This window comes from Heterodontus francisci, unplaced genomic scaffold (genome assembly GCF_036365525.1).
Source record: "Heterodontus francisci isolate sHetFra1 unplaced genomic scaffold, sHetFra1.hap1 HAP1_SCAFFOLD_683, whole genome shotgun sequence".
Taxonomy (NCBI): Eukaryota; Metazoa; Chordata; class Chondrichthyes; order Heterodontiformes; family Heterodontidae; genus Heterodontus; species Heterodontus francisci.
Window position 1 is genome coordinate 540,444 of NW_027140515.1, and position 22,000 is coordinate 562,443.

At 51.3% G+C, this 22,000-nt stretch overlaps 1 protein-coding gene across 1 annotated transcript in view; it reads right to left on the bottom strand.

Moving 5' to 3' along the window:
* The window catches only part of LOC137360038 (uncharacterized), a gene marked incomplete at its 5' end in the record, with an annotated part of 33,945 nt that extends 12,387 nt beyond the window's left edge, over nucleotides 1–21,558 (bottom strand). The window contains 13 exon segments of the mRNA XM_068025625.1: nucleotides 6,128–6,434; nucleotides 11,479–11,538; nucleotides 12,133–12,228; nucleotides 12,371–12,478; nucleotides 12,939–13,040; nucleotides 13,554–13,670; nucleotides 14,174–14,293; nucleotides 14,428–14,547; nucleotides 18,016–18,087; nucleotides 18,630–18,836; nucleotides 19,889–20,058; nucleotides 20,799–20,880; nucleotides 21,451–21,558. Of these exon segments, the coding sequence (XP_067881726.1) occupies nucleotides 6,128–6,434; nucleotides 11,479–11,538; nucleotides 12,133–12,228; nucleotides 12,371–12,478; nucleotides 12,939–13,040; nucleotides 13,554–13,670; nucleotides 14,174–14,293; nucleotides 14,428–14,547; nucleotides 18,016–18,087; nucleotides 18,630–18,836; nucleotides 19,889–20,058; nucleotides 20,799–20,880; nucleotides 21,451–21,558 (1,669 nt within the window).
* Nucleotides 21,559–22,000: the final 442 nt, after the last annotated feature.

The following is a 22,000-nucleotide window of genomic DNA, read 5'->3' on the forward strand; positions in this document are numbered from 1 at the left end:
TGGGGTAGGTGCACCCACAGTGCTGTTAGTGAGGGAGTTCCGGGATTTTGACCCAGTGACAGTGAAGGAACGGCCAATATAGTTCCAAGTCAGGATGGTGCGTGACTTGGAGGGGTTGGAGGGGAACTTGCAAATGGTGGTGTTCCCATGTATTTGCTGCCCTTGTTCTCCGAGGTGGTAGAGGTCGGGGGTTTGGAAAGTGCTATCTAAGGAGCCTTGGTGCATTGCTGCAGTGCATCTTGTAGATGGTACACACTGCTGCCACTGTGCGTCGGTGGTGGAGGGAGTGCCAAGCAGATTGAAGGGGGACAGTTTTTTTAAAAAAACCTCAAGTGATGAGGTGAATAGTACTACTTAAATTAGAGTAATTTATTAAGGACTTCAGATTGTAGTGGTAGTGTTTGGAGTAGAACAAGACCCCTAGTGTCATTAGTATTTTAAAGGGAGTAACTAAATTAATTTAAAGGTAAGTCATGGCAGGAGAGCTCAGCCCCGTGATCTGCTCCTCCTGCGCGATGTGGGAAATCAGGGACGCTTCCAGTGTCCCTGACAACCATGTGTACAGGAAGTGTATCCAGCTGCAGCTACTGGCTACCCGCATTACGGAGCTGGAGCTGCGGGTGGATTCACTGTGGAGCATCCGCGATGCTGAGGATGTTGTGGATAGCACGATTAGTGAGGTGGTCACACCGCAGGTAATGGGTGCACAGGCAGAAAAGGGATGGGTGACCACCAGACAGAGTAGTAGGCGCAGGCAGGTAGTGCAGGAGTCCCCTGTGGCCATCCCCCTTTCAAACAGATATACCGCTTTGGATACTGTTGGGGGGGGGGGGGGGGATGACCTCCCAGAGGAAAGCAGCAACAGCGAAGTTCATGGCACCACGGAGGGCTCTGCTGCACAGCAGGGGAGGAAAAGGAGTGGAAGAGCTCCAGTGATAGGGGATTCTATTGTAATGGGGGCAGATAGGCGTTTCTGTGGCCGCAAACAAGACTCCAGGATGGTATGTTGCCTCCCTGGTGCTAGGGTCAAGGATGTCTCAGAGCAGCTGCAGGACATTCTGAAAGGGGAGGGTGAGCAGACAGAGGTCGTGGTCCATATTGGTACTAACGACATAGGCAGGAAGAGAGATGAGGTCTGCAAAGTGAATATAGGGAGTTCGGCAGAAGGTTAAAAAGCAGGACCTCTAGGGTTGTAATCTCAGGATTACTCCCTGTGTCACGTGCTAGTGAGGGTAGGAATAGGAGGATAAGGCAAATGAACGCCTGGCTGAAGAGCTGGTGGAGGCGGGAGGGCTTCAGCTACTTGGATCATTGAGATCTCTTCTGGTGCAGAGGTGACCTGTACAAGAAGGACGGGTTGCATCTGAACTGGAGGGGAAGCAATATCCTTGTGGGGAGGTTTGCTAGTACTACTCGGGAGGGTTTAAACTAGTCGTGCAGGGGGGTGGGACCCAAAGTAGTAGTCTCTCCGATGAGATAGTGGAGGCAAATGTAAAGGTTAAAGCAAGCAAGTCCAGTAGGCAGGCCGGACAGGGGCAGGACAGGGAGTGTGGAAGGTCTGGTAGACTAAACTGCATTTACTTTAATGCAAGAAGCCTTACAGGTAAGGCAGATGAACTCAGAGCATGGATCGGTACATGGGATTGAGATATTATAGCTATTACGGAAATGTGGTTGAGGGATGGGCAGGACTGGCAGCTCAATGTTCCGGGGTACTGATCCTTCCGGCGTGACGGAGGCGGAGGTAAGAGAGGAGGGGGAGTTGCACTATTGATTAGGGAGGACATCACGGCATTACTTAGAGAGGATATCCTGGGGGGAACGACCAGCGAGGCCATATGGGTAGAACTTAGAAATAAGAAAGGGGTGATCACTTTGATGGGATTATACTATAGGCCCCCAATAGTCAGAGGGAATTGGAGGAGCATATATGTAGGGAAATCACAGATAGGTGTAGGAATTATAGGGTTGTAATAGTAGGTGATGTTAACTTCCCTAATATTGACTGGGACTGCCTTAGTGCTAAGGATCAGATGGGGAAGAATTTGTTAAGTGTGTCCAGGATAGTCTTCTGAAGCAGTATGTGGATGGCCCTACTAGAGAAGGGGCTACACTCGACCTCCTCTTGGGAAATGAGGCTGGGCAGGTGGTTCATGTGTCAGTGGGGGAGCACTTTGGGACCAGTGACCATAACTCTATTAGCTTCAAGATAGTTATGGAAAAGGATAGGACTGGTTCTCAGATTGAAATCCTAAATTGGGGAACACTAATTTCGATGGCATCAGACAAGAACTCTCAAAAGTTGAATGGGAGAGGCTGTTTACAGGTAAAGGGACGTCTGGCAAGTGGGAGGCTTTTAAAAGTGAGATAGGAAGAGTTCAGGGCCGACATGTTCCTGTTAGATGGAAGGGCAAGGCTGGCAAGTTTAGGGAACCTTGGATGACGAGGAATATTGAGGGTCTGGTCAGGACAAAGAAGGAGGCATATGTCAGGTAAAGGCAGCTGGGATCGAGCGAGTCCCTCGGAGTACAGATGATGTAGGGCTACACTTAAGGGAATTAGGAGGGCGAAAAGGGGCCATGAGATTTCCCTGGCAGATCAGATAAAGGAGAATCCTAAAAGATTCTCTAACTATATTAAGAGTAAAAGGGTAGCTAGGGAGAGAGTAGGTCCCTTAAGGATCAGTGTGGTAATCTGTGTGTGGAGCCACAGGAAATGGAGGTGGTATAAAATGAAGACTTCTTGTCCGTATTTACGTGGAGAAGGTCATGGAAGCTAATGATTTCAAGGGAGGGAACAGCGATATCCTGGAGCAGATCAACATTACAAAGGAGGAGGCGTTGGAGGTTTTGAAGCGCATTCAGGTGGATAAATCCCCAGTGCCTGACCAGGTGTATCCTAGGATGCTATGGGAAGCAAGGAGGAAATTGCTGGGGCCCTGGCAGAGATTTTTGTATCATCGTTAGCCACAGGTGAGGTACCGGAAGACTGGAGGATAGCTAATGTTGTGCCTTTATTTAAGAAGGGCAGCAGGGATAAGCCAGGGAACTACAGGCCGGTGAGCCTTTCATCAGTGGTGGGAAAGTTAATGGAAGGGATTCTGAGAGACAGCATTTATATGCATCTGGAAAGGCATGGTCTGATTAGGGATAGTCAGCATGGCTTTGTGCGTGGGAAATCATGTCTCACGAATTTGATTGAGTTTTTCGAGGAGGTGACCAAGAGGATTGACGAGGGCAGGGCGATGGATGTTGTCAACATGGACTTTAGCAAGGCCTTTGACAAGGTCCCGCATGGTAGGCTGGTCCAGAAGGTTCGAACACATGGGATCCAGGGTGAGCTAGCAAATTGATACAAAATTGGCTTGGTGATAGGAGGCAGAGGGCGGTAGTGGAGGGTTGTTTTTCAGATTGGAGGCCGGTGACCAGTGGTGTGCCACAGGGATCGGTGCTGGGCCCTCTGTTGTTTGTCATATATATTAATGACTTGGATGTGAATGTAAGGGGCATGATTAGTAAGTTTGCAGATGACACCAAATCGGTGGTATAGTGGACAGTGAAGAAGGTTGTCTAAGGTTACAACAGGATATAGATCAACTGGGAAAGTGGGCAAGGGAGTGGCAAATGGAATTTAATGCAGACAAGTACGAAGTGATGCATTTTGGGAAGTTAAACCAGGGCAGGGCATATACAGTGAAGGGCAGGGCCCTGGGGAGTGTTGTCGAGCAGAGAGACCTTGGGGTGCAAGTACATAGTTCCCTGAAAGTGGCAACACAGGTAGACAGGGTGGTGAAGAAGGCGTATGGCATGCTTGCCTTCATCAGCCGAGGCATTGAGTACAAGAGTTGGGACGTCATGTTCCAGTTGTACATAACGTTGGTTAGGCCGCATTTGGAGTACTGTGTGCAGTTCTGGTCACCGCACTACAGGAAAGATGTGATTAAGCTGGAGAGGGTGCAGAAAAGATTCACAAGGACGTTGCCTGGTTTGGAGGGCTTGAGTTATAAAGAGAGATTGGATCGGCTGGGTCTGTTTTCCCTGGAGCAAAGGAGCCGAGAGGGGACATGATAGAGGTATATAAAATGATGAGAGGCATAGATAGGGTAGATAGCCAGAGTCTGTTTCCCATGGTAGGGGTGACTAAAACTAGAGGGCATAGATTTAAGGTGAGAGGGAGGAGCTTTAAAGGTGATCATAGGGGTAAATTTTTCACAAAGAATAGTGGGGTATCTGGAATGAGCTGCCAGAGGAGGTGGTGGAGGCAGGAACAGTAGCAACATTTAAGAGGCATCTGGACAGGTACATAGAACATACAGCGCAGTACAGGCCCTTCGGCCCTCGATGTTGCGCCGACCTGTGAAACCATCTGACCTACACTATTCCTATTTCATCCATATGTCTATCCAATGACCACTTAAATGCCCTTAAAGTGGCGAGTCTACTACTGTTGCAGGCAGGGCATTCCACGCCCCTACTACTCTCTGAGTAAAGAAACTACCTCTCACATCCTGTCCTATATCTATCACCCCTCAACTTAAAGCTATGTCCCCTCGTGTTTGCCATCACCATCCGGGGAAATAGACTCTCACTATCCACCCTATCTAACCCTCTGATTATCTTATATGTCTCCATTAAGTCACCTCTCCTCCTCCTTCTCTCTAACGAAAACAACCTCAAGTCCCTCAGCCTTTCCTCGTAAGACCTTCCCTCCATACCAGGCAACATCCTAGTAAATCTCCTCTGCAGCCTTTCCAAATCTTCCACATCCTTCCTATAATGTGGTGACCAGAACTGCACGCAATACTCCAGGTGCGGCCGCACCAGAGTTTTGTACAGCTGCAGCAGTGACCTCGTGGCTCCGAAACTCGATCCCCCTACTAATAAAAGCTAACACACCATATGCCTTCTGAACAGCCCTATTAACCTGGGTGGCAACTTTCAGGGATTTATGTACCTGGACACCAAAATCTCTCTGCTCATCTACACTACCAAGAATCTTCCCATTAGCCCAGTACTCCGCATTCCTGTTACTCCTTCCAAAGTGAATCACCTCACACTTTTCCGCATTAAACTCCATTTGCCATCTCTCAGCCCAGCTCTGCAGCCTATCTATGTCCCTCTGTAACCTACAACATCCTTCGGCACTATCCACAACTCCACCGACCTTCGTGTCATCCGCAAATTTACTAACCCACCCTTCTACACCCTCATCCAGGTCATTTATAAAAATGACAAACAGCAGTGGCCCCAAAACAGAACCTTGCGGTACACCACTAGTAACTAAACTCCAGGATGAACATTTGCCATCAACCACCACCCTCTGTCTTCTTTCAGCTAGCCAATCTCTGATCCAAAGCACTAAATCACCTTCAATCCCATACTTCCGTATTTTCTGCAATAGCCTACCGTGGGGAACTTTATCAAACGCCTTACTGAAATCCATATACACCACATCCACTTGAATGAGCAAGGCATAGAGGGATATGGAATTAATGCAGGCAGGTGGGATTAGTATAGATAGGCATTATGGTCGGCATGGACACAGTGGGCCGAAGGGCCTGTTTCTATGCTGTACGACTCAGAGTGTTGTTGGAGCTGCACCCATCCAGGCCAATGGAGAGTATTCCATCACACTCCTGACTTGTGCCTTGTAGATGGTGGACAGGCTTTGGGGAGTCAGTAGGTGAGTTCCTCACTGCAGGATTCCCAGCCTCTGACCTGCTCTTGTAGCTACAGTATTTATGTTTAGTTTAGAGATACAGCACTGAAACAGGCCCTTCGGCCCACCGAGTCTGTGCCGACCATCAACCACCCATTTATACTAATCCTACACTAATCCCATATTCCTACCACATCCCCACCTGTCCCTATATTTTCCCTACCACCTACCTATACTAGGGGCAATTTCTAATGGCCAATTTACCTATCAACCTGCAAGTCTTTGGCATGTGGGAGGAAACCGGAGCACCCGGAGGAAACCCACGCAGACACAGGGAGAACTTGCAAACTCCACACAGGCAGTACCAGGAATTGAACCCGGGTCGCTGGAGCTGTGAGGCTGCGGTGCTAACCACTGCGCCACTGTGCCACTATGTTCAGTTTCTGGTCAATGGTGACCCCCAGGATGTTGATAGCAGGGGATTCAGCGATGGTAAACGTCAAGGGGAGATGGTTAGATTCTCTCTTGTTGGAGATGGTCATTGCCTGGCACTTGTGTGGCGCGAATGTTACTTGCCACTTATCAGCCCAAGCCTGGATACTGTCCAGGTCTTGCTGCATTTCTGCACGGACTGCTTCAGTATCTGAGGAACATTGACAACACTCCGAGTGTGAAAGCCTCACAGGCACAGTGTTCCTCACCTGCTCCTCCAAATCTCGGACTTCCCTCATGATTGTCCCAGTGTCCTCGATTGTCTGAATCAGGTGATTGCAGTTCTACAAAATACAGACAGAGAGCAGATCAGAAACAGTGCGGCAGAAACTGTAAAAAACAGCTGCTGTAATGTTATAATTCAGTTCACATTCTCGGATGTTTGTGGTCAGTCAGCAATGGTCAGTGTCCAGTAAATCTGCATGAACACATTGCTTTAAAATCCCATTACAGGACTGACACCCCCCCCCCCCCCCTACTCTTACCCCCCCAACACACACACTGTCCTACATCCCACTACAGGACAGACCCTCCCACATCCCACTACAGGACAGACCCTCCCACATCCCACTACAGGACAGACCCTCCCACATCCCACTACAGGACAGACCCTCCCACATCCCACTACAGGACAGACCCTCCCACATCCCACTACAGGACAGACCCTCCCACATCCCATTACAGGACAGACCCACCCACATCCCCCACAACACAAACACTGTCCTACGTCTCATTACAGGACTGACCCTCCCACATCCCCCACTACTCTTACCCCCCCAACACACACACTGTCCTACGCTCATTACAGGACTGACCATCCCTCATCCCATTTCAAGACTGACCCACCCACATGCCATTTCAAGACTGACCCTCCCACATCCCATTTCAAGACTGACCCTCCCACGCTCACTGTCCCACATCCCATTACAGGACTGACACTGACACATACACACTGTCCCACAACCCATTACAGACTGACCCCCATCCTAGGCGGCACAGTGGCGCAGTGGTTAGCACTGCAGCCTCACAGCTCCAGCGACCCGGGTTCGATTCCGGGTACTGCCTGTGTGGAGTTTGCAAGTTCTCCCTGTGTCTGCGTGGGTTTTCTCCGGGTGCTCCGGTTTCCTCCCACAAGCCAAAAGACTTGCAGGTTGGTAGGTAAATTGGCCATTATAAATTGCCCCTAGTATAGGTAGGTGGTAGGGAAATATAGGGACAGGTGGGGATGTGGTAGGAATATGGGATTAGTGTTCTTCTTTTTGGGCCTCCTTATCTCGAGAGACAATGGATACGCGCCTGGAGGTGGTCAGTGGTTTGTGAAGCAGCGCCTGGAGTGGCTATAAAGCCCAATTCTGGAGTGACAGGCTCTTCCACAGGTGCTGCAGAGAAATTTGTTTGTTGGGGCTGTTGCACAGTTGGCTCTCCCCTTGCGCCTCTGTCTTTTTTCCTGCCAACTACTAAGTCTCTTCGACTCGCCACAATTTAGCCCTGTCTTTATGGCTGCCCGCCAGCTCTGGCGAATGCTGGCAACTGACTCCCACGACTTGTGATCAATGTCACACGATTTCATGTCGCGTTTGCAGACGTCTTTATAACGGAGACATGGACGGCCGGTGGGTCTGATACCAGTGGCGAGCTCGCTGTACAATGTGTCTTTGGGGATCCTGCCATCTTCCATGCGGCTCACATGGCCAAGCCATCTCAAGCGCCGCTGACTCAGTAGTGTGTATAAGCTGGGGATGTTGGCCGCTTGAAGGACTTCTGTGTTGGAGATATAGTCCTGCCACCTGATGCCAAGTATTCTCCGAAGGCAGCGAAGATGGAATGAATTGAGACGTCGCTCTTGGCTGGCATACGTTGTCCAGGCCTCGCTGCCGTAGAGCAAGGTACTGAGGACACAGGCCTGATACACTCGGACTTTTGTGTTCCGTGTCAGTGCCCCATTTTCCCACACTCTCTTGGCCAGTCTGAACATAGCAGTGGAAGCCTTACCCATGCGCTTGTTGATTTCTGCATCTAGAGACAGGTTACTGGTGATAGTTGAGCCTAGGTAGGTGAACTCTTGAACCACTTCCAGAGCGTGGTCGCCAATATTGATGGATGGAGCATTTCTGACATCCTGCCCCATGATGTTCGTTTTCTTGAGGCTGATGGTTAGGCCAAATTCATTGCAGGCAGACGCAAACCTGTCGATGAGACTCTGCAGGCATTCTTCAGTGTGAGATGTTAAAGCAGCATCGTCAGCAAAGAGGAGTTCTCTGATGAGGACTTTCCGTACTTTGGACTTCGCTCTTAGACGGGCAAGGTTGAACAACCTGCCCCCTGATCTTGTGTGGAGGAAAATTCCTTCTTCAGAGGATTTGAACGCATGTGAAAGCAGCAGGGAGAAGAAAATCCCAAAAAGTGTGGGTGCGAGAACACAGCCCTGTTTCACACCACTCAGGATAGGAAAGGGCTCTGATGAGGAGCCACCATGTTGAATTGTGCCTTTCATATTGTCATGGAATGAGGTGATGATACTTAGTAGCTTTGGTGGACATCCGATCTTTTCTAGTAGTCTGAAGAGACCACGTCTGCTGACGAGGTCAAAGGCTTTGGTGAGATCAATGAAAGCAATGTAGAGGGGCATCTGTTGTTCACGGCATTTCTCCTGTATCTGACGAAGGGAGAACAGCATGTCAATAGTCCATCTCTCTGCACGAAAGCCACACTGTGCCTCAGGGTAGATGCGCTCGGCCAGCTTCTGGAGCCTGTTCAGAGCGACTCGAGCAAAGACTTTCCCCACTATGCTGAGCAGGGAGATTCCACGGTAGTTGTTGCAGTCACCGCGGTCACCTTTGTTTTTATAGAGGGTGATGATGTTGGCATCGCGCATGTCCTGGGGTACTGCTCCCTCGTCCCAGCACAGGCATAGCAGTTCATGTAGTGCTGAGAGTATAGCAGGCTTGGCACTCTTGATTATTTCAGGGGTAATGCTGTCCTTCCCAGGGGCTTTTCCGCTGGCTAGGGAATCAATGGCATCACTGAGTTCCGATTTGGTTGGCTGTATGTCCAGCTCATCCATGACTGGTAGAGGCTGGGCTGCATTGAGGGCAGTCTCAGTGACAGCATTCTCCCTGGAGTACAGTTCTAGGTAGTGCTCAACCCAGCGGTCCATCTGTTTGCGTTGGTCAGTGATTATGTCCCCCGATTTAGATTTGAGGGGGGTGATCTTCTTGATGGTTGGCCCAAGAGCTCTCTTCATGCCATCATACATTCCTCTGATGTTTCCGGTGTCTGAGGCCAGCTGAATATGACTGCATAGGTGTTGCCAGTAGTCGTTTGCGCAACGCCTAGCTGTTCTTTGTGCAGTACTTCTGGCTGCTTTAAGTGCTGCGGATGTTAAATCGCTGGGGGCTTTCTTGTAGTTCAAAAGTGCAATGCGCTTAGCGGCTATGACAGGTTCCAGCTCTTCATTATGAGATTGAAACCAGTCTGCATTTCTCTTCGCACTTTTGCCGTAGGTGGTCAAAGCTGACTCATAGATGGCGTCTCTGATGTGGGCCCACTTGGTCTCAGCATCCCCTGTGGGAGTGTTTTGAAGGGCTGTTACAAGTGAATTTAGAAATTTTTGTAACAGCTGTGGGTGAGAAATTCTGCTCGTGTTGATGCGCGGGTGGCCCTTCTGCTTGGAATGATGCAACTTCTTTGGTCTGAGTCTAACATTGCTGCACACCAGGGAGTGGTCGGTGTCGCAGTCCGCACTGTGGAAGCTGCGTGTGATTTGAACACTGTTTAAGGCGGCTCGCCTTGTGACAATGAGGTCTAGCTGGTGCCAACGACGTGATCTTGGGTGCCTCCATGAAACCTGGTGACAGGGTTTAGTGTGAAAGAACGAGTTGGTGATGCAGAGGTTATGATAGGTACACAACTCAAGCAGTCTCTGCCCGTTCTCATTCATCCTTCCAACGCCATAGCGCCCAAGGCAGGAGGGCCATGAGTCATGGTCGGCCCCAACCCTGGCATTAAAGTCCCCCAGCAGGAATAGGTGTTCGGTGTTGGGGATGCTGCTAATGATGTTATGGAGTTGTTCATAGAACTGGTCTTTAGCTTCAGGTGCGGAACAGAGTGTTGGAGCATAGATGCTGAGTAGGTGTACTGGACCAGAGGTGGTGAGCAGTCGGATGGACAGTATGCGTTCCGAGCCATTTGAGGGAGGCTCTATCATGCTGAGCAAGGAGTTTCTGATGGCGAAGCCCACTCCATGCTGTCTTGGTTCTTCAGGATCCCTGCCCTGCCAGAAGAAGGTGTAGTCTTGCTCTGCTAGAGAGCCACTCGCGGGGAGGCGAGTCTCCTGAAGTGCTGCAATGTCCACATTGAGTCTACTGAGCTCGTTGTTAATGATGGCGGTCTTCCGAGAATCGTTGATTTGTGTAAGGTCTTCCGACAGGCCAGGACACATAGTTCTGACGTTCCAGCTTGCAAAGCGAAGGGCTGGTACCTTCTTTCCTTTTTTCATGTTGTTTGGTGCGGTGTATCAGTCCACCTTTCGGGCAATGACCCTGAGCTCCAAGCACCCATTGAAGCAGGCAGACTGTGGCGGGACAGAACCTTATTGACCGGGGGCTGCCCGGTTTGAGGCAAACCGGAGCGGAACCCCGTAGGCGGTCATGTGTCACCTTTGGCATGTTTCCGGCAGTTCCTGCAGCCATACTGGTGCCAAACGTCGTGTCCTGCACTCCTTTGGACCCCACCAGAAAGGCCGAGAGGGGGGTTTTGACAACTGGGCAACTCTCAACCTCCATAAATTTGCCCAGGCATGCGCCATGGAGAGGTCACTCCATAGTTGCTTCACAGCGACTGAAACAACACGGAAGGCAGCAGTTACGGGTTATAAGTCCAGATAAATTGGCGTAGAAACTGGGCGCCACGGGTTGCCTTTGTCGGTGGGAGAGGTCATTGCACCTCACTGGGATTAGTGTAGGATTAGCATAAATGGGTGGTTGATGGTCGGCACAGACCCGGTGGGCCGAAGGGCCTGTTTCAGTGCTGTATCTCTAAACTAAACTAAACTATCAGTGCAGTGAGAATAGTGTTGTATAAAAGAGAAATACCACAGATGTTGGAAATCAAAAAAACAAGATGTTGGAAATACGCAGCAGGCCAGGCAAGACCTGTGGAAAGAGAAACCGAGTTAACGTTTCCGGTCGGTGATCTTTCACCAGGTTAACGCAGTTTCTCTCTCTCCACACGAGCTGCCGAGATCAGGGCTGTGTTGTTCTGCTCCGATGGCTGTGAGATCATTCATCGGGGAGACCGGTGAACAAAGTTTGACATTTACGTCTGTACCTCATGCAGAGCAGCCAAGTACTTGTACGCCTTCCGAACCGACTCATCGCGTTTAGCATCCTGAAGAAAAGAAAACGCAACATCAGCAACACAATAAGACAACGGGGAGAGGCGGACAGGGACAGACAGTGAGACCGAGACACTCTCCAATCCCTCCCCTGTGAGTGCAAAGACACCTCTTCATTTTGTTCCTGCAGTTACATTTCTGTCCACTTGGCAGGAGTCATTTCCTGGGAGACTGGCTTCAATTACAATGGCTGCGTTTGCTGACAACGCAACCACAAGGTGGCGCAGTACTGGCACACGCGCAAAGGCAGCCTCCTCCACTGAAATGTCACCGTCGGCAACGTCTCAGGCAGCTGCCAGTAACAATGATGGCACCGCTCAATTTGTCAAGGAAACGTAGCCTTAAACCCAAATCCCCGCAACGTCTGCTATCACCGACCCCCCCACCCCCCCGCCCCACATCACACCCCCAACAGTCCCCCCCCTCCCTCCCTCAGTTGATATAGCCACCAGGCCAGGCAGTGACCCAGAGTGGGTGCAGTCACAAAGCCAGCGTTCTCAGCAGCTGTTCCTGCTCCTGGTCACAGCGGGGACAACAGGAGCGCATCCCGTTCTCTGCGGTTCTTGCATCTCCGCTGCCAGCCATACCTTAAACACCAGCTCATCCGTGACGGCAAACGTCCGTTCCAGTTTCCCCGTCAAGCTATTGATTTCTTTCTGTAGCTCCTTCGTGTCGGACAGGACCTGAGAGAACAGCAAACACATCACATTTAAAAAGAGAGAGCGTGGCGGGGAAATGGAGGCTCCAGTTTGTATCGGCTGCTGGGATTTTACCCCCAGGGGATTGAGGGAGGGAGGGCTCCGATTTCCACGCGTCACAGCGTACCTTGGTGATGTCCTCCTTCTGCTTTTTGACGTTCCCCACGATCTCCAGTATCCTGTGCGTGTAGGCGGAGCGGGCGACCTCTTTCGGGAGACTTTCATATTCCGTCAACTGCAAATCGGAAAAAAGGTTTTTTTTTTACGCCCGGCTTGCAGGAACGCCGCACCAGCCTGAATCCCACGACCAGCTGGAGCCCCTCCCCCTCCGCCCCAAAAACCCAACCAGAGATCCCAATCGCACCCGGCCAACGCAACAATTTCAGCATCACACCTCTGTCCTGTCAGTGGTTAGCTTCAGCACGGCTGCACCAGGGAAAGGTCCCTCCCCTCTGCCAGTATCGCCCCTCCCCACAACACAAGCGTAGCCCCTCCCACCCCCCTGGTTCCGCACCCCCCCCATCCCCAACACAGCCCGCCCTCAGTCCCATCCCTCCACCAGCACCGCCCTATCGACTGTCTCTGCCTGGTGCCATCACCGAAGCAGGGCAGTTCCCGTCGGATGGACCGCGGGCGAGAGACCGGGGGGTGAACCTTCCAAACTCTCAGGTCAAAGGGAGATTAATCATACTCACAAGCTGCTTGTACACGACCTCATTCCTCTTCAGATCTTCAGCGGACAGCTTTATCTTCTCGTGTATCCCTTTAATCTCCACCAGTTTCCGCGATGACTCCAGCTGTCGGGGGAGGGGAGGGAAGGGAACGATTGAGAAGCAAAAGGGAGTGTGGGAAGGTCACTGCTTCCCTCGCGCAACGCGGGTTTCTGTCAATTCTGAGGAGCGCCCCGCATTCGGAGGGCTTTTCCATTCCAACGCTGAAGGGATGGACCAATCGGATTCAGGGGTGGGGGCGACTGCGCTAATTTTAGCCCATTTCAAACCGGGGCGTTGCTGGGATGTGGGGGTACCCATGTAATAGCATTTATATCTGGGGATGCATCAGACCGGTGGCAGTGGGGGGGGCTTGGTCCCGCCCAAATTTGGACCAGGAAGGGTGTGGTTCCACTTGGCGTCAGACCAGGATTGTTGGGTGGGGCTCGTCCGGGATCAGACCCGGTGGGGGACGGGGGCTCGTCCGGGATCAGACCCGGTGGGGGACGGGGGGGGGGGGGGGGGGGGGGGGGGGGGGGGGGGTGACGAGGTGCGCGGGGGCTCAGGGTTTCAGGTGCAGCTCACTAACTGGAACATTACCTCGCGATTATCCATGAGCTCCTTCAGCCTGCGATGCTCTTCGATGAGGGGCACCCGATGCTTCTCCCACTGGCTGGCCAGGTTTACGATTCGATGAGCGCTGCTTTCGATAAGGCCCTGGGTGGAAAAACAGCGACCGCTTAAGCGAGTACCAATCCGTCAACGCGCGCTGCTCAGTCCTTCCCCGCAGTGACCGACAGCGGGCACACATCCCAGCTGCAGCCTTGGCAGCGTTGGAGGGGCAGCATCGAGGGAGTATCGGACGGGCCGTCCCTCCCCTCCCCAAGTGTCACGATCCTGTCACCCCAGCAATAACTCTGACCGTCCCCCACTTAAGGGGTGACATTCCTGTATCGCAGCAATGACACCCCTACCCCCAGGGGTCAGACTCCCGTAACCCTGGCCACACATGAACTAACACGTGGATTCCTGTGCAGCCAGTTTTGGATTGAACTGAACCCAATACCCAGTGCTGCAGACGGACAGATCCATTTCCTAGAGAGCACGGTCCGGGCTCCATCAATCTAATCGTGACCCCTCACAGCCGAGGAACGAACAATCCCAGCTCCGGGAAATATCACCTCCAGGGCACGACAAAGACTTCTCTCCGCGAAGCTCACCTGCAACTTCATCAAATTATTCTCCGCGTCGGGTAGCAGCTCCAGTGTCCGCTGTTTAACTTTCATCAGCTCTTCCTTCTCAGCATTTGTCTGATCGGCCAGGCGGACCTCCTCTTCAACCTGGAGGAAAACCACCGCCAGATTTCAGGATATTAACAGGAAACCGCTGCTTGCTATTAGGAATCCCGATCCGACTGGGAGAGGAGGGATATTGCTCGTAACGACCGATTTCCACGCAAACCACTGTTCAATACCTGAGTGATGTTCACCGTCAAATGTTTCATGTCCTCGGCGACCTCTTCAAACCTCACAGTTAACTGATCCAGCTGCTGGTGAAGCGATCTCATCTCTTTCTCCTGTTGAGCCTTAACGTCCTGTAAATAAAGCAACCAATGTGACATTAACCAGCCATTTTACCCTCCTTTGAACGTCCACCGTGATCGAACAGGAGGAGGCCCATTCAGCACCCCCCCCCCCCCTCCACCCCACCGAGCTGGTTACACCCTTACCCGGTCTGTGTCCCTCTGGTTCCCGACCCTCCTGCCACTGGGAACAGTTTCTCCTGATTTATGCGATCAAATCCCTTCCTGATTTTGAACGCCCCGATTAAATCTCCCCTTAACCTGCTCTGCTCCAAGGAGAGCAGCCCCAGCTTCTCCCGGTCTCTCCACGGAACTGAAGTCTCTCATCCTTGGAACTGTTGCAATAAATCTCCCTCCACTCCCTCCCCAAGGCTGCAACATCCTTCCTAAAGTGCGGGGCCCAGAATTGGACACAATACTCTAGTTGGGGCCGAACCAGTGTTCTATAACAGTTCAGCATCACTTTCTGGTTTTTGTACTCGACGCCTCTCTTAATAAAGCTGCAGATCCCCTCTGCTTTGTTTGTTTTAAATTGTATCGCCATCTTCATATATTTGTCGATGTACATCCCCCAGGTGTCTGTTCTTGCACCCTCTTTAAAACTGTACCGATTAATTCACATTGCCTTTCCTCATCTGTCCATTGAACCAGCCTATACCTTCCCAAAAATCAATTACTGTCCTCACTCTTTACTCCATCGTTCACCTAGAGGAAGTCCGGCTAAGGGTTTAGCAAGTCATAGAGTCGTACAGCATAGAAACAGGCCCTTCGGCCCACCACGTCCATGCCGACCATAATGCCTATCTATACTAATCCCGCCTGCCTGCATTAATTCCCTATCCCTCTATGCCTTGCTCATTCAAGTATCTGTCCAGATGCCTCCTAAATGTCGCTACTGTTCCTGCCTCCACCACCTCCTCTGGCAGCTCATTCCAGATACCCACTATTCTTTGTGTGAAAAATTTACCCCTTTGATCACCTTTAAACCTCCCCCCTCTCACCTTAAATCTATGCCCTCTAGTTTTAGTCACCCCTACCATGGGAAACAGACTCTGGCTATCTACCCAATCTATGCCTCTCATAATTTTATATACCTCTATCATGTCCCCTCTCAGCCTCCTTCGCTCCAGAGAAAACAGACCCAGCCTATCCAATCTCTCTTTATAACTCAAGCCCTCCAAACCAGGCAACATGCTTGTGAATCTTTTCTGCACCCTCTCTAGCTTAATCACATCTTTCCTGTAGTGCAGCGACCAGAATTGCACACACTACTCCAAGTGCGGCCTAACCAACGTTATGTACAACTGTAACATGACATCCCAACTCTTGTACTCAATGCCTCGGCCGATGAAGGCAAGCATGCCATATGCCTTCTTCACCACCCTCTCTACCTGTGTTGCCACTTTCAGGGAACTATGTACTTGCATCCCAAGGTCTCTCTGCTCAATAACACTCCCCAGGGCCCTGCCATTCACTGTATGTGTCCTGCCCTGGTTTAACTTCCCAAAATGCATCACTTCACACTTGTCTGCATTAAATTCCATTTGCCAATCCCGTGCCCACTTTCCCAGTTGATCTATATCCTGTTGTAACCTTAGACAACCTTCTTCACTGTCTACTATACCAACAATGTTGGTGTCATCTGCAAACTTACTAATCATGCCCCTTACATTCACATCCAAGTCATTAATATAAATGACAAACAGAGGGCCCAGCACCGGTCCCTGCGGCACACCACTGGACACCGGCCTCCAATCTGAAAAACAACCCTCCACTACCACCCTCTGCCTCCTATCACCAAGCCAATTTTGTATCCAATTTGCTCGTTCACCCTGGATCCCATGTGTTCGAACCTTCTGGACCAGCCTACCATGCAGGACCTTGTCAAAGGCCTTGCTAAAGTCCATGTAGACAACGTCCATTGCCCTGCCCTCGTCAATCCTCTTGGTCACCTCCTCGAAAAACTCAATCAAATTCGTGAGACATGATTTCCCACGCACAAAGCCATGCTGACTATCCCTAATCAGACCATGCCTTTCCAGATGCATATAAATCCTGTCTCTCAGAATCCCTTCCATTAACTTTCCCACCACTGATGTAAGGCTCACCGGCCTGTAGTTCCCTGGCTTATCCCTGCTGCCCTTCTTAAATAAAGGCACAACATTAGCAATCCTCCAGTCTTCCGGTACCTCACCTGTGGCTAACGATGATACAAAAATCTCTGCCAGGGCCCCAGCAATTTCCTCCCTTGCTTCCCATAGCATCCTAGGATACACCTGGTCAGGCCCTGGGGATTTATCCACCTTAATGCGCTTCAAAACCTCCAACACCACCTCCTTTGTAATGTTGATATGCTCCAGGATATCGGTGTCCCCTCCCTTGAACTCACTAGCTTCCATGACCTTCTCCACGGTAAATAAAGACAAGAAGTATTCATTTAAGACCTCGCCCATTTCCCAAGGCTCCACACATAGATTACCACACTGATCCTTAAGGGGACCTACTCTCTCCCTAGCTACCCTTTTACTCTTAATATAGTTAGAGAATCTTTTAGGATTCTCCTTTATCTGATCTGCCAGGGAAATCTCATGGCCCCTTTTCGCCCTCCTAATTTCCTTCTTAAGTGTAGTCCTACATCATCTGTACTCCGAGGGACTCGCTCCATCCCAGCTGTCTATACCTGACATATGCCTCCTTCTTTGTCCTGACCAGACCCTCAATAACCCTCGTAACCCAAGATTCCCTAAACTTGCCAGCCTTGCCCTTCCATCTAACAGGAACATGCCGGCCCTGAACTCTTCCTATCTCACTTTTAAAAGCCTCCCACTTGCCAGACGTCCCTTTACCTGTAAACAGCCTCTCCCATTCAACTTTTGAGAGTTCCTGTCTGATGCCATCAAAATTAGCCTTCCCCCAATTTAGGGCCTCAACCTGAGGACCAGTCCTATCCTTTTCTGTAACTATCTTGAAGCTATGAGTTATGGTCACTGGTCCCAAAGTGCTCCCCCACTGACACATCAACCACCTGCCCATCCTCATTTCCCAAGAGGAGGTCGAGTGTTGCCCCTTCTCTAGTAGGGCCATCCACATACTGCTTCAGAAAACTATCCTGGACACACTTAGCAAATTCTTCCCCATCTGATCCCTTAGCACTAAGGCAGTCCCAGTCAATATTAGGGAAGTTAAAATCACCTACTATTACAACCCTATAATTCCTACCCCTATCTGTGATTTCTCTACAATATGCTCCTCCACTTCCCTCTGACTATTAGGGGGTCTGTAGTATAATCCCATCAAAGTGATCACCCCTTTCTTATTTCTAAGTTCTACCCATATGGCCTCGCTGGACATTCATCAGAGGAGGTTTTATGAGATTGGAAGGAGGGTTAGATTTAGATTAGATTTAGACGCAGGTATGCAGAGTGTTATCAGAGCTGTATTGACTGCATTGAAGCAACCTGCCCTTTATTGGCTCCTCACCTCTTCGGAGTCCCTCGAGGACGATAAAGCATTGCCTACTGCCGCCATCTGATGGACCATGTGCTCGGCCTCCTGTGTACAAACAAGCAGAGGGCGTGCTGAGTACGGGCGAGCTGCCCCCAAGCGTCAGCCCCAGAACGGCCGCGTTATAGAACATTAAGAACCTCGCCCATTTGCTCTCCCTTCCTCGAGGCGCAGCAGTTAGTCTTGGGCTGCGTTTGCTGACAATGCAGCCACTAGGTGGCGCAGCACTGGCACGTGCGCAAATGCAGCCTCCTCTACTGCAACGGCGCCGTCTGCGACGTCTCAGGCCGCTGCCAGTAACAAAGATGGCGCTGCTCAATTTGACACACACAAAAAAAAAAATCCGAATTGAATCCAAGCCCTTTCACCCCTCAACGGCCACAATGGCCGCCTCCACAAACCGCACCCCCCCACCCACCAACAGTACCTCCGCTCTCCCTCGCGATCACTTAACTGCCCCTCTGAAATGGCCCAACGAGACACTCAGTTGTCCAGGGCAATTGGGGATGGACACCCACATCCCATGAGAATAAAAAAAAAAAATCGGGCAACCCACAGCGTAAGTATCTCTGGGCAATTCCCATTCCTACCTGTGTGAAGGTGAATTTCTCGGTGCGTGTGAAACGGGAGCCCTTGGCGACAGTGGCTGCCTTTCCAGTGCCAACGCATTGAAGGACCTGCGGGAGATCAGCGGCTGGGGGCAGCGAGCTCTGTGCCCCCGCGCCGTGCGGACCGTACTGCCGGAAGTGCTCCCGAAGCCGTTTCTGCAGCCGCTGGCCTTTTCTCGCTCTGTATTGCTGAGAACGGAAAGCAGAGCAACTTCGGAAACCAAGCGTGCAAAAGCCCAAACCAGCTGCACGGCACCAGGAAGGCAGCCGAGAAGAAAGCTGTAACCCAACACCACGAATCCCTTCACCTCTGGTCAGATAGGGCGCCGAAGGAGAACATTCAGTCCATGCCGGCTCTCCATGGTGCTAGCCCGTCAGTCCCACTTCCCCCCTCAATCCCTGAGAGTTTACTTCCTTCAAGTGCCCATCTAATTTTCTTTTGAAGTCATTGATTGGCTCTGCTTCCACCACCCTCGTGGGCAGCGAGTTCCCGGTCAGCATCACCCGCTGCGTAAAAATGTTGTTTTCCCTCACACCCCCGCCACCCCCACTTGCCCAAAATCTACAACCCATGTCACCTAGTCCTTGTAGCGTTAGTTCACGGGAACAAGCTTGCTGAGTCTACCTTATCTACGCCTGTCGTAATCTTGTGCAGCTCTACCGAATCTCCCGTCAAGCGCAAAAAAAAAACAAAGCAAAATACTGCAGAGGCTGGAAATCTGAAATAAAAACAGAAAGTGCGGGACATACTCAGCGGCTCAGGCAGCATCCGTGGAGAGAGAAGCAGAGTTAACGTTTCGGGTCAGTGACCTTTCATCAGAACTCAATCGCCCCTCAATCTCCTTTGCTCCAAGGGGAACAACCCCAACTTTTTCAACCAGACCTTGGAACTAAAATCCCTCATCCCAGGAACCATCCCGGTAAATCTCCTCTGCTCCCTCTCGAGGACCCGCACATCCTTCCCAAAGTGGGACTCCAGTTGTGTCCTAACCAGAGCTTTTATCAAGGTTCAGCTTAACCTCCCTCCTTTTGTGCCTCTATTTATGAAGCCCAAGATCCCATCTGCTCATTGTTCCTCTGCAAGGGAGACGATGAATCCAGACAAAGCGTTCCCCCGTGTTCAACCAGATCCGCTCCCCCGTGACGGCTGAAACCGTTTACATAGTTTTATTTAAAGAGGATGGAGCACTTACAATTCTAGGGGACTTCCGGTTGGCCTGGCAATGTGCTGGGTCACGTACCTCTGGGGAAAGGTGGGATACCAGGCCCTGGCTGTTCCACTCCGTCTCCCACTCCTGAACGGCGCTCAGCTCTGCCAGCGCCCGCTCCAGCAGAGAAGTGGCAACGAAGGAATGCTGGCAAGGCTGGGCAGTGACGGGCAGGAGGTCCCGATCGTAATACTCCTTCACTTCTACAAGAAAATAAAAGAGGATGCAAAAAAAGAAAAAAGCAATCGGTCAGCCCGACGCAGCGCAGAGAGTCGGACGGCGAGAGGACACGGACGGCAGCGCGTCACACTTTCAGCACAGCCTCTGCAGACGCCGCTGCGTTCAATGAGCGAGAGGCGCGGGGTCGGGCCCACAGCAGGACGTACGGCAAAGTCCATTTGCTGAGCAGTCTGTTTAAACACCCGCGCCGCAGCAAACAGTCTACAGAGTCTACTTAAAAACTCTTCACAAACGACAGCAAACGGAGCCCGCGGCCAGAACTGCAGCAACGTCTCCGATTAAAACAGGGCGATTTCTCCAGCCAATTGCAGTGAGCAAAGGAGAGATTCATCATACAAGCTGCAGGTGGAGAATCAATCCCCGTCAGTCTCCCGGTGTCACCGGCGGGCAAGTTACCCATTATCTCGGCTGGCAATAGTGCTCATCAATATATGCAGCCCAGAGTCACGGTGCCAAAGGGACAGTTAACTACAGCTTCGAGAGAATGTGAAATCTCAGCCACACTACAGTGCACAACGTGACGAGGACGACCCAACCAGGAAAAATCCCCACTCTCCCAGAACTGCCTCCGCCTGGACACTCTCGGTCCAGGAGCACATCAGGAGACGGGGACAAGGAAGGTGAGCTGGTAACCGATTCCGCAGGTTAGGCACCAACTCCAACTAAAATTACAAATCGTTGAAGATGCGCAAATGCCACAGACCTTTCGGAATTGTCTTTGCATTGGAATAGTTGTCAGGTAAACTGAGAGGCTGGGTGTGGAACCTCTGCATCAGACGAGAGCTCTGCAACGAAAGCAAAAGGGAAGTTTGAAGTGTTGTATCTAAAGGTACTACATCAATGAAGTTGTTGTTGTTTTGGGAGCAGGGAGTGTGACATTACAATCTGCTGACAAGTTGGGAATTTGGCCAACTGCGTGAGCAAGTTGAAAACACATTAGGAGCAGATTATAGGGAGGTTTATTAAATGATATTGGGAAAAGACGGTTTCCTCTGATGGGGAGTTAGTGACGAGGAGTCTTCCATTAAAAAAATTGCCACTAAGAGAGGGACGAGGGGGATTTCTTTCGAGCTGTTCAAGGGCGAGATGCTGGACCTAACTTTGAGCCGGCGATCATTCAGTAGTGCCAGGGTAAAGTGGGCTGGTATAGGAAGTTAATCACAGCACAAGGCTATAGGGAGAGAGGAGGGCCAACAAGGACGGGCCGAATGGTTTCTGGTGAACGGATTAAACGCTGCAGGGGCCCGACTACTTTAAACGTTTTCGGGAGGCGGGGGAAGAAAAGTACATCAGAGACGCTACACACTGTGCCCAACTCGTCCAGCCTGAGCTACAGGTTAAAGTCCAAAACGAACCTGAATCCAGAGGAGGGATGGAGGCCTGAGTGAGGCTGGAACCCACGGGATGGAGAGTAGCTCCTTTATCCTGGAAGAAATGGATCTCTGCAGCACCACGGATTTCCCTGTCGCAGGATTAAGGGCAGGTTAGAAAGAGAGAGCAACCCGTACTCGCGAGCACTCCCCTCCCCAACCTGCTCGGACAGCTGAACGTGAAGCAGTCCCAAAGTCAAGACCCTTCCCCTTGTTTCCTAATCTACCCCCATTTTTTCCCGTTGGTCCCAAAGCCCCTTCCCTCGCGACGGGTGCCCCAAACACACCGCATTTGGAGCTCTGCGCACCGCACACCTTCTCCCCTCTCGCACACGCACCTCAGCGCACCCTCCCAGTCTGCCATCAACCGAGAGAAATCCACTCGACTACTCTTTACCCCCCCAGCCCTGGAAATGTTTCCCTGTTCAAGTATTTACCCAATTCCCTCCCAGACCCACTTCCGACTTCCACGCTGCCGGACACTGTTCCTCAGGAGAGACCGGGGGACCAGAGCAGGTCACTGAAGCAGCCCCGA